General features: G+C 36.5%; 1 protein-coding gene across 2 annotated transcripts in view; it reads right to left on the reverse strand.

Annotated features, from left to right (window-relative positions):
* The window catches only part of SMG1 (SMG1 nonsense mediated mRNA decay associated PI3K related kinase), a 60,555-nt gene that overhangs the window by 23,464 nt on the left and 21,333 nt on the right, over nt 1-15,758 (reverse strand). For both annotated transcript variants that reach the window (XM_059862000.1, XM_059861999.1), the window contains 23 exons: nt 15,242-15,415; nt 14,042-14,266; nt 13,837-13,938; nt 13,131-13,400; nt 12,443-12,573; nt 11,597-11,758; nt 11,045-11,163; nt 10,536-10,623; nt 10,352-10,453; nt 9,721-9,861; nt 9,238-9,437; nt 8,797-8,993; nt 7,981-8,148; nt 7,035-7,189; nt 6,413-6,558; nt 5,567-5,768; nt 4,506-4,615; nt 3,959-4,106; nt 3,458-3,617; nt 2,741-2,861; nt 1,853-2,101; nt 1,285-1,569; nt 157-301 (listed from right to left, as the gene is read on the reverse strand). In XM_059862000.1, the coding sequence (XP_059717983.1) occupies nt 157-301; nt 1,285-1,569; nt 1,853-2,101; nt 2,741-2,861; nt 3,458-3,617; nt 3,959-4,106; nt 4,506-4,615; nt 5,567-5,768; nt 6,413-6,558; nt 7,035-7,189; nt 7,981-8,148; nt 8,797-8,993; nt 9,238-9,437; nt 9,721-9,861; nt 10,352-10,453; nt 10,536-10,623; nt 11,045-11,163; nt 11,597-11,758; nt 12,443-12,573; nt 13,131-13,400; nt 13,837-13,938; nt 14,042-14,266; nt 15,242-15,415 (3,800 nt within the window). The remainder of the gene's footprint in view (nt 1-156; nt 302-1,284; nt 1,570-1,852; nt 2,102-2,740; nt 2,862-3,457; nt 3,618-3,958; nt 4,107-4,505; nt 4,616-5,566; nt 5,769-6,412; nt 6,559-7,034; nt 7,190-7,980; nt 8,149-8,796; nt 8,994-9,237; nt 9,438-9,720; nt 9,862-10,351; nt 10,454-10,535; nt 10,624-11,044; nt 11,164-11,596; nt 11,759-12,442; nt 12,574-13,130; nt 13,401-13,836; nt 13,939-14,041; nt 14,267-15,241; nt 15,416-15,758) is intronic.

Raw genomic sequence — 15,758 nt, forward strand, 5'->3', positions numbered from 1 at the left:
CTTTGTTTTACAGAGGCAACTAACCAAGAGAATATTCATTTCTCTGCTCACAGGAAACTTCAGACCACATACAACAGTAATCATAAATACACAGATAAGGTTTATCTTTAGAAAACCAACTGTACTGTACAAATTCAAGCATTAGGCTGTATTTACCTGGCATTATCAACCACTTTGCGGCCCCATCTGTAAGCCCAGCTAGCCAGGGCTGCCCAAGACTTGGCTACTTCAGGTGCCTGTACTGAAGACAAATGATACAGCTGGCCCAAGATGAAGTCTGGTTCTCCAACTCCAATGTTTACTGTGATGGGAGAAATAGAGTAATAGGTGTTACAGTGTAAAACCTACTTCTGCCTTCCTTAGCACAGAAAATAACACCAAAAAATTATGGGTATACAGTATTTTTTTAGTAAAATTAATACCCAACAGTTCAAAATTTTCTAATATGCAATTATTTTTCAGTTCTGACACAGCTTTAAAATAAAGTCTAGTTTCCATTTGCCAACAACCACTGCTGACAGTCTACAATTCCTTCCTCTTTCACAAAGAGGTGGAACTGAGGCAAGGAACTCATGACCTCCAAAGGAGCACAGTGCTTCAGAGAGACTTCTAGGAAGTACCCAGGGCACTGTGGTTGTGTTTGTGTATATATTTCTTTTCTTCGCCATCAAGTCAGAAAGAACCTACTGTTTAACATCCACCAACAGCTCTACAATAATGCTGGCTCAGAGGAATAAAGTTATTTATGAAATCCAAGTTTAAAGAAAAATAGAATTTATCTTAACATTTAAAGAAAAGTCTGCTGGAAATCAGGAATGAGAACACATTCTGCAACAACAGCAGAAGTGTTCAGATTAATTCCAGATTAAAGATAATGGAAAAAACCTAAAGTACTTTTCACACTTATGGGGGCCTTCATAACATAAATCCTGTCCATGCTTAAACCTGAAAGATCTAATTCAAACTTTAGCAAATACACAAGCTGAAAGCAAACACACACAGGACAATAACTGATATCGTCAATACAAAATAAACATATCCCAGTTTCTTCCTCAGGCCACCATTACTTGAAGGAGAAAAATGTGAAATACCAATATTAAGGTGTTTGGGTTTTTTAACTGTGTATAGTTACCTCTTGCACAAAATGCACACTCTTGGCACATGTATTAGGAAAACAAACACATGAGTGATGGAGCACTCAGTCTTTATCAATATAACTGATGGTATCCCTCACTATATTTATCACTAACTAATTTTAAAAAAGAACAATGAGAACAAACATACCTGTAGATTCACTTTCAATCCTGGGATATTCATCTTCCAGTGTATTAACAGCTGGCAGCTCAATCAAATTATATATGTTTTTAGACAAGGTAGACAGGCCAGTGTGATTCTGTTGCTGTTGAGCTCTATACACTTGTTTCAATTGTCCTGAGATCTCCTTCCATTCTGCTTGAATCCATTTAGCCAGTGTGAGAATAGATTTAGCAACTGCATACTCAGCTTTGGCAGATTTGCAGAAAGATATGGCACAAGAACTCAGCATTTCCATGGCATGCGTTGACTGACCTGCATATCACAGAAAGCAGATCTTCAGTACACTGCTATTATTTAAAACAGTTCAGAAAGTCAGCACACTCAGATACAACTTGTAGCAATATATTTTTACACAGAAAATTTTCTTCTGAAGAATGGCAAGCATGAAAAAACTTGTGAAAACACTTTCAGACAGATAATGGCTAATGGGATGAAATCAGTTCCTAATGAAACTGCCCTACTGTGACTTCAAGGTGAGGGGAATTAGCCTGGTTATAAGGAAAAATAGCTCAAATCACTACAACATAACACTCACCTGCTGTGTATAACAACTTTGTTTTCTCAATATCAAGTTCAGGACCCCATTTTTCATCTATCTGACCCGGTGCAGACAATTTTTTGAAGTGCTGGACTAAGTCCTGTGCAGTGGTGGTTTTCCCCAGCTGCACCTCGCTGCACTGGGCCAGCAGCCGCGTGGCCAGGGCGATGTTTCCGCGCTTCCGTGCAAACTTCGCTGCTGTTAAGCCCAGTTCCATTAGATGGCTTTTAATTGGGACTGTTGGTTCTAAAGAAGGGAGCAAGACATTGTAAACAAAAGTATTAAATCACTGTCTGACGCACAGAGAATGTCTGCCCAATGTACTGTGTACATGGACATCAGTAAAAATTGCTTCAGAAATTTAGACTACTTCATTTCTGCCTAGAATATTTATATATCCCATCTGAAACAAAAATTCTATCCATAGATTATCTGCTGGGCACATGATTTTTTCTTCTATAACCATTCTTAGCTAATAAGCCTACTTGTCCCCTGACAGAACTTTTTTTCTCCCATTTCCTCTTATCATACTGCACATTTAAATGGCTTTCATGACTGTTTGTGAAGACCCATTACTCATAATGTTGAAATGTTCAAAAGTGAAAGCAGTTAAATATGAAGTGATGAGCAATTAATGGGTTATTAGGAGAGAAGTACACAACTATTAACCACTTCAGAATGTTGTTTTCCTTTTTGACACTGTCTACATTACAGCACTAATCAAGACAATGACTAGTACAACAAGACACCTGAAGGAAAAAAACTTAGCTTTTAAGAAGTATTTAATCTAAAATACTAGAAAAAGACACAGCTGCTGCTTTCACAGACAACTTCAGTTCAAATTCTGCATTTGCTTTTCCCACCACCATAATGAGAGTTACACACCTTTAAGCTTTTCCATCAGTTGATTCTGGTACACCGTGTACCTCAGGGCATGCATCCATGGCCTTACATCGTGCTGCTTGCATGACCTCAACGCTTCATTGAAGAGAGGTATAAGGCAGTCCTGCAAGAGGCACAGAAGTTGCACAGCTGTCTTGAGAGACAACTTTGCTACAATGCATCTTCATTAATTAAAACCAAAAACCATTTTTAGAGCAAACATTTTTATTTATACTATTAACCACACTGTAATTAAGAGAAATACATTTTATGTTTGATTTCGAGAGGACAACACTAAGAACTGTTATCTTCTGAACAGTGATTAGAAATTACATCTAGAAAATTCATAGTGGTTGAAGTCTGACATTCAGTTTCTAATTGCTGAAGTGATTTTTTATTAGAATATTTTTAAGTTGTTTTGAAAGTAAATTAAGTGCATGCTACAATGCATTCAGAGAAGAAATACCAACACTTTAAAAGGCAACTATCAATAACAGTTCAAAAATACTGTAATTCAAAGAGAGGTATATTTATAACTATAGAGAGAATTGGATGTAAACTTATAAAAACTTAGGTCAAGGCACATTAGAAAACTAAATGAGGTCTTTTCACAGTACGATTAACAGTCAAAACAATTAATGCATGTTTTATATTCAACACTCCACAATATAACATGGCAAAAGACATTACCCAATTTAGGTTTTAAACACACAGAATTACCTCTGATGTCAGCCTGTTGCATACAGTGTTTTCCAAAGCAGAAGAACAGTACAACTGAAGAGTGCTCAGCACTGGTAAAGACTGAGACACGGTGAGCGTGGAAAGCCTCAGAGGCCCAATAGCAATGCGGGAGGTTTGCTTCAGGTACTTTATAAGATTTCTGAAATTAAAGCATCAGGACAGTCATTTTTCTTAGCTAGACTGTAAGAGTTAATCGTGATATCAAAATTACTGGAAAAAACCCAAAATCAGTATCTTTAAAAGGATGGTGAGAAAGTGTTGCAATATCATACACGTTGCATTACAATACTTTATTATTAAGCTGACACAGAAGTACTTTATAAACTATATGAATTCCATGTTAAACAATCTTATTTTTCCTAAGCTTCTAACTCACAACAGCTAGAACTGACATGGATGCTGAAGCTTTACACAAAGTTATGTTAAACTAAAACAGGTTTTCACAGGTTTCACATTAATTCATAGCACATTTCAACTTACTCAGATATTGACTGCCACTTTTGCTCCTGTTCTATGTGGTTTACAGCTGTTGCCAGACATACTGAACTTCTCAAAAGCTGAACTTCAACTGCTTTTTGAAGTTCTCGTGGATCAGGACTTAGCATATTAGGAAGGAGCTTCTTCATGTCTACATGGAGATTAAACAATTGAAACCAATTAAAACTGCCAAATTTTATCATGTTTCACCATCTGATAATGCATTTTTCACAGTAAGAAAGTTAGGAAAAAAACACCCTCTTTTAAAAATATATATATTTTATATGTCTATGTATTAATAATAGAATATTATGGATATTCACCACAGATTATTTATGAACAGTCACATCAAATCCAGAAAACACACTTGCATCAGCATTTAGGATGACCAGTGTCAATCATTTTGAAGCTTGATTCATAAGGGTTATGGTCAGTCCACTGAACACAGCAAATTGCCTTCAGAAGTTTCAGTCTGTCATTTATACAGACAGACACACAAAGAAATATTTATTTTTGCATTTGAAATAAATGTTAATTTATGCATTTATACCTATTTTTTCTTTGGATCCCCCTGCAAGCAGGTTGATATTTTCTCCTGGTAATAATTCTAGTTGTTCAGTGCATTCAGTAAGTTGTCCAGACTCAAAGCTGCTCAAAGATCTGCAATTCAACATTTATAGTTTAATTTTCATATTTCTTACTTCATTTCAGTTGCCAAGTACACAACAGAAAGAAAAGACTCAAGAGTAACTCCAAATCCTACAGAGCACTAATGATTAATTCTAAGCAAAAATCTCAATTATCACATAGTTCAATAAAAGGCACTAGTTCTGTACCAAATGAATGAATTCAGTACCAAAGGGAAAGAAGAGCCCCTTTCTCTGACAGAAGCAGTCACCTTTTTAGACCTGCAGGATTTTATTTCACTGCTTCTTTCTGTGCTTTAATTTTCAAGTCAAGAAATTTCAGCCAAAAGGATTTTACTATGTTTACCACAATCATGCAGGAATGGAACACAATTAAGTTGTCAAATAAAAAGAAACTATCCTTAAACTCTGAAGGTCTACCCAATGTCACAAGTATTTTTTCATGAACTAGAAAAATATCAAAGGTCAGGAATTAAATGCACAAGGTACAATTCTAAATTTCATTTAAAAAAGAAAAAACTAAAAAACTTAGTGGCCAAGACCACTTCTTTCCTATACTCTTTCCATTAAATTAGTATATTAAAGATATTTTTAAGAACTACTGAGATACATTTTATTTAAGTTGTGCAAAAGGATTCATCTTCTGCTGAGTAAAGCAGAATAAATTTGGTATCTTTTTTTCTTCAATGAAACATTTTTTTTCTTGAACACTAAACAGCCTCAGCAGCCAGAAAGCTACAGTAGCTATTTAGATTGATGTTATTTATCTCTTCATCCATCTGTAAATGCCAAGGCCAAGTTTTCAGCCTCCCAAGAACACACTTCTCTTCTTTCTATGCCTCTACTTACAAACTGACATCCAATTTTTAAAATCCATTAACATTTTAATATTTCAGTTGTAAAACAATGAACTCCAAGGTACTCTACTCTACTCTAAGGTTGAAAAAATGAATTATACCCTTACTTTATGTAGTTAAAATCTGCTTTCAGGTTGATTGAGGTATTACTATTGCTTTTCTTCAGTTCATGGACCATGTTTTGCCACTCCTGAACAGCAGACCAGTCAGCAATGGAAATGTAACATTCACATGCTTTGTTACCCAGGTAGTTTATCACTTCAGGTGAAGAGTCACTTGGCTTAGTCAGAACAGTTTTTCTAGTTTCTCCTACGAAATAAAAAACTTTTACATAAACACGCCCTTAAATATATATTTTCAAACAGCAGTTCTATGTCTTTTATCAAGAAAAACTCTTAATTTAAAAAAAAAAAAATCAAACAGTTACACAACTTTAACGGTATTCTTCCACTGACACTTTTTCTAAGGAAAAAAAGAACCTTTTCAAAAAAGGTATTGAAAAAAATTAGTTTACGTCTGTAAAGGAGCATCAAAACAGAAAAACTGAACAACTAAATTAGGAACAAAGGAAGCTCATTTTCAAAGATGAAACAGAATAATGCAACTAAGTCTTAGTAGTTAAAAACCTCTGAATAACTAGTGCGCTTACAATTATGTGATAAACACTAAGGTTTAAGTTATGATGATCTAAAATAGACTAGATTTAAATTAATAAGTTACAAAATTTTACCTATTACCTTCAGTTTCATTCAGCTAGACCTCAGTACTGCAAACCCTCCTATCTACACATAATATTGGTTTCAAGGGCATTAAGTGGTTCAGTTTAACTGCAGACAGAAACAGGTTTTCAGATTTCAGAGTCAGACTTCACCATGGCTGTATCACTGAATGTTCTTATTTTATGTACACATTTACACAGTTGTATTTCTCTTAAAAAGAAAACAAACACTGACCATTCAAGGAATGCTTTGGGCTGGCATTGTTCACACTGTTTGAATTGGCCAACTTCAGAACAGTCTTGTCAAAGCCTGTTATACAGCAATCCACTCCAGTCATGGAGCAGAGGTGCTCCTGGTATTCTGCAGTTGCTTTTTCAAACCTAAAACAGTTCAATATTTCAGTCAGCATCTTAAAGAACCAAGTTGGGTTTTTGGTTTTTTTTGTAAATAAACTAGATTTTGAGGATTATTTTACTCCAATGCTCAAAAAGCTCATATCACCTTCAGCAAAGGATTAAGATAGGATACGAGGATGCTGGATGAATTTCCAGGTTATAGCATTTGATAAAAGCTTGTCCATAAAAGTTTTAATGTAATGTAAACTTCAAATCAAGTAGAGACAGAAGGAAACAAATGAGTTTTATATTTGACTGTCACAATTTTAATCTGAATAAGTACAGCTGGATACTGATTAAATACATATTACATCTCTGAAAAGATTCACTGAGTATAATGGACATGAAAATTCAGCAGCAGCCTTGACTCATGCCGCAGTTTAAAAGACTGAGAAGCAGAACTTTCCCTAGAAGGAAACAACATCCAGGTATGTAGCATCCAATAATTTGTGAACACTTACCGTCCTTCTGCTTGCTGAGCTACAGAATTGATCCAGGAGAGGCTCTTCCCCACTACAGCAGAAGACCAGACAGCAATACCCTGAATGGCTTCAGGACAGTGAAGCTCACATAATGCTTCTACCAGCATCATAATTGTCACTTCCAATTCATTTCCCTAAATGCAAACCAAAAGCATTATTTAACAAAACTCATCTAATGCAAGAGCCACATGTCTGTGGGTGAGTACGCAGAAATGGTGAAGCAGTATTTCACTACAGACATCTACAAGTGCTCCTGATATCCACCCACTGCACTGCTTTTGGAAGAGCAGGGGAGCCAAAGGAAGAGTTTGTGCTGTGAACCCCCAGCCTGAACACCAGTGGCTAGCAATCACTGTGTGGTGGTTTTGTACCTATATGAGAATTTGTAAGCAAGCACGAAGTAACAAATATCTATCAAACCACCTTTGATAAAACATTTAAGCAAATCAAATAATGTACTGAAGAAACTATTCAACCCTTTCAAGAAGGCTTTAGCAACTTTATCTACCCATCCCACCCCTGAACATAGCTGCTAGTTAGAGGAAGGATACCCCCATGACACAACCCTACTTCTCATACCCACAGGTAAGCAAAGACATCACACTACCACAAGCTTGGGATGGCTTTACACTAATGCAGTACCAGTTTCACAAGGTTTCCACTACATTAGAAATTGTTCAATTAAAACCATAAATTAGCTATAGCATTCATTCCTGTATTGACCACATGTGTTCAGTACATCCTAACCTCCAATCCACAGCATCACAACCAAAATAAAAACATACAAATTAAAAATGTGGCATGAAATAACTCATTCTTTTACATACCACTTGGTTTAGTAACTACTGGTTGCCTTAGCTAAGTTCTTTTAAAATATCATGGTGAACATTTCTGCAGTAGTCCCCAGAGTTTGAAAAGAGAGTACCTGAGAGATACTATTATTAGTTTTCATTTCTGTGAGTAAATCAAATCCATGCCTGACTGTGACAGCAGGCTGGCCAGCCAGCAATCCAACTCTCATGATGGAAAGTCTAATCCGTGTCAGCCAATCCTGGCACGTCTGGCGATTGGTGTAAAAGAACGTCCTGATAACCTTCAGAGACAGGAAAGAAGTTTCACAACAACATTCTTCTGCACAAACCAAAATGGTTAAGTACTTAAGATTGATATCAAAAATAGGAAAGGGTTATTTTCTCCAGTTTTCAATTAATCTTTATTTTTATTAATGGAAGTGGTCTGAAATCACATGTAGCATGCAACTGGCCAGGCACACTGGCAGGCCAGAAGTCCTAGTATGAACTGACTATAAATCATGTATTACTGTCACATCAAAGTCTGGTAATTGAACAGCTTATTTCAACAGTGAAGAATGTTTTGCACTTAGAAATACACAAGGGGTATGTTGCTTATAAATAATTACTACACTCCCCAAAAAGCAATTAAAGCTTTAAATAACTGTGTTGCTTTATAACAGGGCTGCTGACAATCTACAAATAAGTGACTGCTACAAATCAGAGATACTACAGTCTTACTGGACTTGTACCACTATGCAAGCTGGTACTCCAGAAACAAAGCCTGGTTTAACAGGTTCTGCAGGAATATGCCAAAGTTAAAGATGGAGTTTTTTAAGAGCCTCAAACTTTGAGAAGTTTTTCTGGAATTTCATGGCTAAGAAATGAACTATCCTGAAGACACTGTTCAGACTGTTCCAAGCAACATCAGCACTGCAAGACAGACAAACCTTGGGTGGAGAGGTAAGGGCATTGGCACATCCTTCATATGCATTGTACATCAACTTTTCCAAGTTCTCCAAATACTGCAGAAGGAGAACAAGCCTGAGCTGGTTGCTACTGTGTCCTTCATCATTGTCTGCAGTAGTCCACTGGCTGACATCTTGATCAGGGTTTAATGTGTGGGCTGCAAGGCTCCTAATAATACCTACACGTTTTACCAAAACATGGGGAAAAAGAGTTACCAAATGGTATTGTGTTTAAATGTGCAAAGGGATAGCAATGCTATCTCTCAAAATCTACCACAAGTTAACAGTAATTATGCAGCATCTTTAAAATCTATAAGCACTGAAAAATAAAGCCATTGTGCCTCTTGCCTTACACATGAACACTTTTGCCTCACAACCTTACCAAAGAAATCTCATCAAAATAAAGTGCATTTTTTACTTTACCTTCAATTGTTTGAAATGTATCTTGGGCTCTCCCCAGAGGAGTTCGTAGCTTTGAGAGAACAGTGAACTGAGCTGCTTCCCAGACAGCCCATTGCCACAGCACAGCATCAGTCTTCAATAGGTTCCGAGGGATGGTTGGCTGATCTCTCTTATCCAGTCTTTGACAGCTATAGAATAACCTTTCTAACCAGTTATCCTTCCTGAAAGAAAACATCAGTGCATTGACAAGTTTATACCGTACACACTTCATCTCCCTATTGTTCACAAACAGATCTCTCACAAAATTAACTTCCAAGCAGCAATGTATATAGGGAAATATGCCAAAAGGTGTGTATGTAAGATGTTTATAAATACTTAAAAATATAAAAAAAGTTTGAAAGTAAAGTTTGTAATAATAATTACAAATTTTAAACTAACTGTAACTTGGACTTGTTTCCTATAAATTCAACATTCATAGATTTCAGTTCCACAAGGAGTTCTTACCCAGTTCGGTGGAGGTTTCCATACAAAATAAAACTGATGACATCAGAGAAATCCTGTGGGTGGAATGTGTTACTTGGAGCTTTGCTCATGTGACTTCTTATAGCCAAAGAAATTTCTTGTATTTCCGTGTGGGTACGGTTACTGCAGGAAGAGAGGGAAAACAACCCATGCTCTAATGTACTTGAATAAACCAAAACAAGTTGTTTAAGAGAGTGACACACACACTATATATGTAATGACTAGAAGTAATTACATGCTTTGGTATTAATACCAGGTGCTTTCAGAGTTCAGGTCTTCAAGGAAAGTATTGCTGAAGCTCTGGATAACAGGCACCTTACAGAGAATCAGTGTTTGCTTCAAGAAGTGATGCACAACTAATCAAATTCATTAATTACTTTTAGACCAGTGAAAGCATAGGAAAGATAGGAAGACACTTAGAATCATAGAGGGTTGGATGAGACCTTTAAGATCATCAAGCCCAACCATCAACCCAGAACTACCACTGTAAGCTCATGCTTTCTGATTTTGAACTAAACAGCATGATGACAGTCCACTGGCATTATTTTTCAGGTTAAGTGTCTCTGAAGAAACTAAACCATTATTTACACTGAAGCTGGTCTGAGCAACTCACCTCAACACAACATCCAAGCGAATTGACTTCAGCAGTTTTCCAAAAGCTTGTCTCACACGAGCACCACTATGCACAAGTTGAACACGACACACATCAACACACCTGCAACACCAAAAAGGAAAGAAAAGTTAATATCCCCATCATCAGCATAATTCTAATAACATACAGAACTCCGTGCAAGTACCTCTGTAAAAGGTCATCTGGAAGGGAGGAAGACAGGGCATGGAGGCTACTGCATGCTTGAAGACAAATGTTCACATCTTCCAGAAGTGCTGAAGTAAGGAGTTGAAAGGAGAAAAAAAGTTATTCTTGCTGGAATTAGGTAACTTCTGCACTGCTCTGCATTTGCTCCCGTATTATTTACAGATTTTGGAATTGAATACATCACAGAACTGTTCCAGTGCTTTTGATAAATGATTTGTGACTGGGAAATCGATCTACCAAAAATGTCAATGATGCATCAAATCTCTTAAGATTGCAATTTATTTTAAGAAAATTAATTGTTTAAGTAACAGGCAGGGATCCACTTTAAAAAAATCATACAAAGAGTCTAAGTTCTTGCACAATACAACCTTGAAGCATCCTTAAAGTAAATGAAACAAGTACAGTTGCTACTATCAGTGGGACAAGGCTATTTAAGTACTTAATTTTGAAATGTAAAAGACAGTTAAGTAAAAATATGCAATATCTTACTGTTTGCTAAAAGTCCTTTGCAAAACTTATGAAAAGATGGGAGAGAAAATAACGGTGTATATGTTTCTGACTTCTTCATCAGAAGAGCCACTTCCAAAGCCCATGTTGTAAGTAGTTTCCTTCAAAAACCAAGAGTTTAGTCACTCTACACAGTTACAGAAAGGTATTTTCAAACTACTTCACGTTGCACATCTATCACACCACAGCTCACGCTTTCTAAACAAGTTATTTCTTAACTTTAAAGATGTCCTCAGCTTTCACAGCATTTTGGTAAGGATACTTTTAGTGAGCAAACCTTTTCTTTCAGTGAATTTTGATAGCTCTGCTTCTCATGGATAGATCTTAGGATGGTTTAAACTTCTCTAGTTTTCATATATAAAAACAAGCAGGTACTTTTTTCCACAATTTCACTAATAGTGTATAAAAAAATCCCAAAGATTTGACAGGTTAAATTTGCCCCAAGTTTTACAAATTCTCATTACCCTGGTTTCTGAATGAATGTATTCTACTAGACAAAAAAAATTTCTCAATTTCTAAGAATATTTTCCTTACCTGGTATCTTGAGTAAGGTTATCCTTCCTAAGCAGTAGCCCCAAAAGGTTCAGTATGATTGAGAAATGTTTTTTTGTTGCTGTAGTTACAGTACTTATAACTGCTCCATCAAACAGAGAGGGAGAGGAAGAACTGAGGCTACTGGATATGAAATGGTCGTGCCTGAAAAGGCAAGGAAAAACAAACTGTGAAACTACCCCAAGATTAGAGATACTTCCCTAAAGTTTACAGGAAGAGAGTAAACATCAACAATCAGCAGCAAAAGTTAAATGAACACATACACACACAAACCACATTCTGTCAAAACCCAAATATTTTGATGCCTAGCCTAAAAGAACAAAGCTACAATTTGCTATCAGTCCATGCAGGCCAGTAACCTGCTCTCAACTGCATCTGGTATCCAATGCTTAGTGAAAAATCACCACAGCTAAGAATGCAAAGAGTAACAGTTAAAATTATTCCCTTTAACAGCAGTTTGTACTAATACAGTCTAAAATGTATTTACATCTGTTGTTTACATCTCATTACCCTCCCTGATCTCTCAGTAAGCAAAATAGTAAATAATCTTTCCTAATTTGCTTTCAGTAGAGTTCTCCCTCAGTTATCTCTATTCAAACAAGATTTCTAATCTGCCTTTGAATAAAAGGCCAACTTTAAGCTAGGATATGCTTTCCTGGCTGAGACACAGCTTCCCTGCAATTAATGAAAGCAAAAATTAATTAAGGAAGTTTGGGCAAAAGCCTGATTGTAACAGCCTATTTCCTTTCACCCCTCCAACAATATCTTCTATTCACATCAGTCCATCCTAGTGCCCTTAAAATACTGCTGACTTATCAAACCTCATACCTGGAGCAGTGTGAGTACAATGTGTAGAGCACTGCATATTGGACAGCAGGGAAGTGAACTGCTATGTCACCATGAACAATCATCAGGTTTTTACTCAGCAGTGCAAACACAGTTGGTGAAAGGGCCCACATCTATAAAACAATTGAAACACAAACACAGAAACATAAAAAGTAGGATCTACTTTTAACTGTAATTTTCATACCATCAAATAATGTCTTTCCCTTCTTCCCCACAGGAAATATTTTAACTCTATTGTTTTCTGACTGTAACTATTTTCTTACCCATTTTTTAGAAGTCTGTTAAAAGTAGTTCATGTTTTTATATGGAAAGATCTGGGAAGTGTTTTCATATGGCTAATATACTACCAAAGGACACTTTACAGCTGCTTTTATCTGCCTTGAGTTTCAAAAGCAATTACTATGATGATCTTAGCATTAAACCCTTAATAACCCTGATAAGATGCTCTTCCCTAGAAACTGCTTTTCATAATGCAACAACTAGAGGTACAATCCACCCACCATTTTCCCTAAGTTTTAACACTGGAAGTTTTTCTAAAACTTAGCAACTTCAGAGACAAATATATCATTTTAGTTATACATATGCACCCTACTGGTGTAATGCATTAATTTTAAGTAATCAAGTATTTTTTACACTTATTGCATGAACTATCTGTTGAGTTTTTACTCACCCCAATTAATGAGTTTTTAGCATTTCCAATAGTACTTAGAGCACTGAGGTCAAATATAACAACAAACTTGGCATTATCCACATTGGATATAAGCTTCTTAAAAGAGTCATGCTGGATTTCAGAACAGGCCTCAGGAAGATGTAAACTATGGAGAAGACTATTTAAAGCACAGGTCATTTCTCCTAGAATCAACCTGTAAGCAGTCTCCAGAACAGGAATGTTCTTCAGGCTCAATACAGCTTGGTATACAGCAAGGGCTGCTGCAACGACCTTGAGAATATAATTACAGCAATAAATTATTAAAACAAATCATAAAATATACTAATCAGCAACAAAGAATTTTAAATCACATTTCTTTACCTATGAATAGCTTAATCTGATACAGATACCTATCTTCAGTTTTCTGTACCTCTTACTTACAGACTCTACTAATTATTTTCTAGATCATCCACCTAACATGCCGAGTATCAAAGCCAGATGAACTAAGGACCTCTCTACCTGGAATGATGGCAAACTTACCAACTTCTTATCAAATCTAAATGCTAAAACAAAGAAGTACCTATATCTGCCTTTTCAGAAGTTTCATATATTCAGTTAGACTAAGAAATGTATTTAAGATGAGCTTTACAGCTTAAGTTTTACTGTTTAATATATTCTAGGAAGTGCATGAAGGCTGTTGGAATGGATCTGTAGAAGCTACTCTTACCTCTTTCTCCTTATGATAACGAAGAACAAGTAGTTTAGACTCTGGTATAAATAATTTCTCTACAAATGATGATGGCAGTTTCGTATTTATTTGTTCAACAATCTGGGAATAAAAACCAAAATAAGTAACTTTACCTGAATTTTTACTCATTATTAAAGATTAGTCAAAATACTGTTTTTCTACAACAATAAAAACATGTACAAACCAGTGTTAACAGATTCAGGACCGAAATGACGTAGTCAGTGCCACAAGTCTGACAATTTTCCATTTGATCTAATCCATAGGTGATGACCATGTCACAGTGTATGGTCATACTAGGATCAAGGCTGCCAAGTAAAACCCCAACACACTCATTGGCAGCTGTAAGCACAGCTTCAGAAAAGAACACTTGGTTTGCTGCAGTCACACATCTCATTACTCTGTACAGAACCTGCAAAATTAGAAACACAACTGAGTCAAACTCTGTTAAAGAGAGATGCTTATTAATTGTGTTCACACCTATTTGATATCATGTCCCATCACCTGCTCTGCAGCTTGCTCAATTCTATTCTGAAAAATGTCATCTTGGCATTACACTTCAGAAGTGTAAGAAAAAACAAACTTTCAACTGCTTGGTTTCCAATTCAGTTAGAGACCTACAAAACCTAAGTTCATCATCCACAGTTCTGCTCAGTTCCAACTAAACGTCACCAGAATTCCCCTTGCAAAAGACAGATGAGTTTTCTTGAGTTTGTCACAAGACTCCCCTGTAGATTAATGCCGAGGTTACATAACTGTCTTGTCTTCAACTGGAAAATCCATACACTTATTTACCCAAGAAGTTGTGTCTCTCACAAAGTTCTGCAATTCTTATTCTCAATAAATTCCAGCTGTGCAGGTCATCCAGCAACCACAAGACTTTGAGTGCAGGTATTTTTATCTTATCTCCTCACCCATTACAGAACTATATCAGCTACTTAGCATAGTTAGTTTACACCATCCTATACTATAGAGCTAGAAAAGTTTGCTATCAGATTTAATAGATAAAATTTCAACAGAAAGAAAAACCATCACATTTTATAAAAATCAAACTCAATCGAATAACTAGAATTCAAGTTTCTGTAGTGGCATAGTTATCTGAATAAACAGTAACATGGTTTCAAAGATAACAAGCAAACCCAGCCACATGAAGTTAAAATGTCTAAAACAGCTAGTTTCTGATATCACTTCCATGTGCCACTATCACAAGCTATACTTTAATAAAATTATTGTAGCATATTCCTTGGAAAAAACAGATTTACTCAAAGCTGAGAATATGCATAGTCACGTAACATTTGTAAAACCTAAATCAACTCAGTGAGTGGCATTGCTGTATGGTGACAAAACATGTGAGCAACCAAGAAAGCCAAAGCAATGGAGTTCTTACATCAGTTACATAAGCTTCTGTGATTGGTGGTCCTCTGATGGGGCTGAAGCGCTCCCCAATGCTCCTCACCACGGTGCTGAAGACCCGCAGCAGCGCGGCCAGCTTGGGCAGCGACACCGAGGGAGGAGGAATGTCCTCATCTACTGATTCCCCAGAAGCCACGTGGCTGAGGTCCTGCAGCACACAAGGTTTGTGTATCAGCACGCATCATTAACTTACACATGGGTAAAACATCAAAATGTGAGACTGAAAGTCATTCATCTCTTTTTCCAGACATTAAACTGTACAATCCAATTACAGATGCGTTTATCCAGTACCTCCTAACTACACACACATGAAGGGGGAATACAGGCACACAATGACAACGAGAAGTCACAGAGTAGCAATGAGTTTAGCCACTGAAACAAAGTACTCAGACTATATCTTGTAAATTAAAACTGAGGCTTATGAAGTTCCTGGTCTCTGGAACATGATCATCTGTATTGCTGCACTGTTACCAAGAGTTGTCTGCACACTT

This window comes from Haemorhous mexicanus, chromosome 17 (assembly GCF_027477595.1).
Source record: "Haemorhous mexicanus isolate bHaeMex1 chromosome 17, bHaeMex1.pri, whole genome shotgun sequence".
In the NCBI taxonomy this organism is placed as follows: Eukaryota; Metazoa; Chordata; class Aves; order Passeriformes; family Fringillidae; genus Haemorhous; species Haemorhous mexicanus.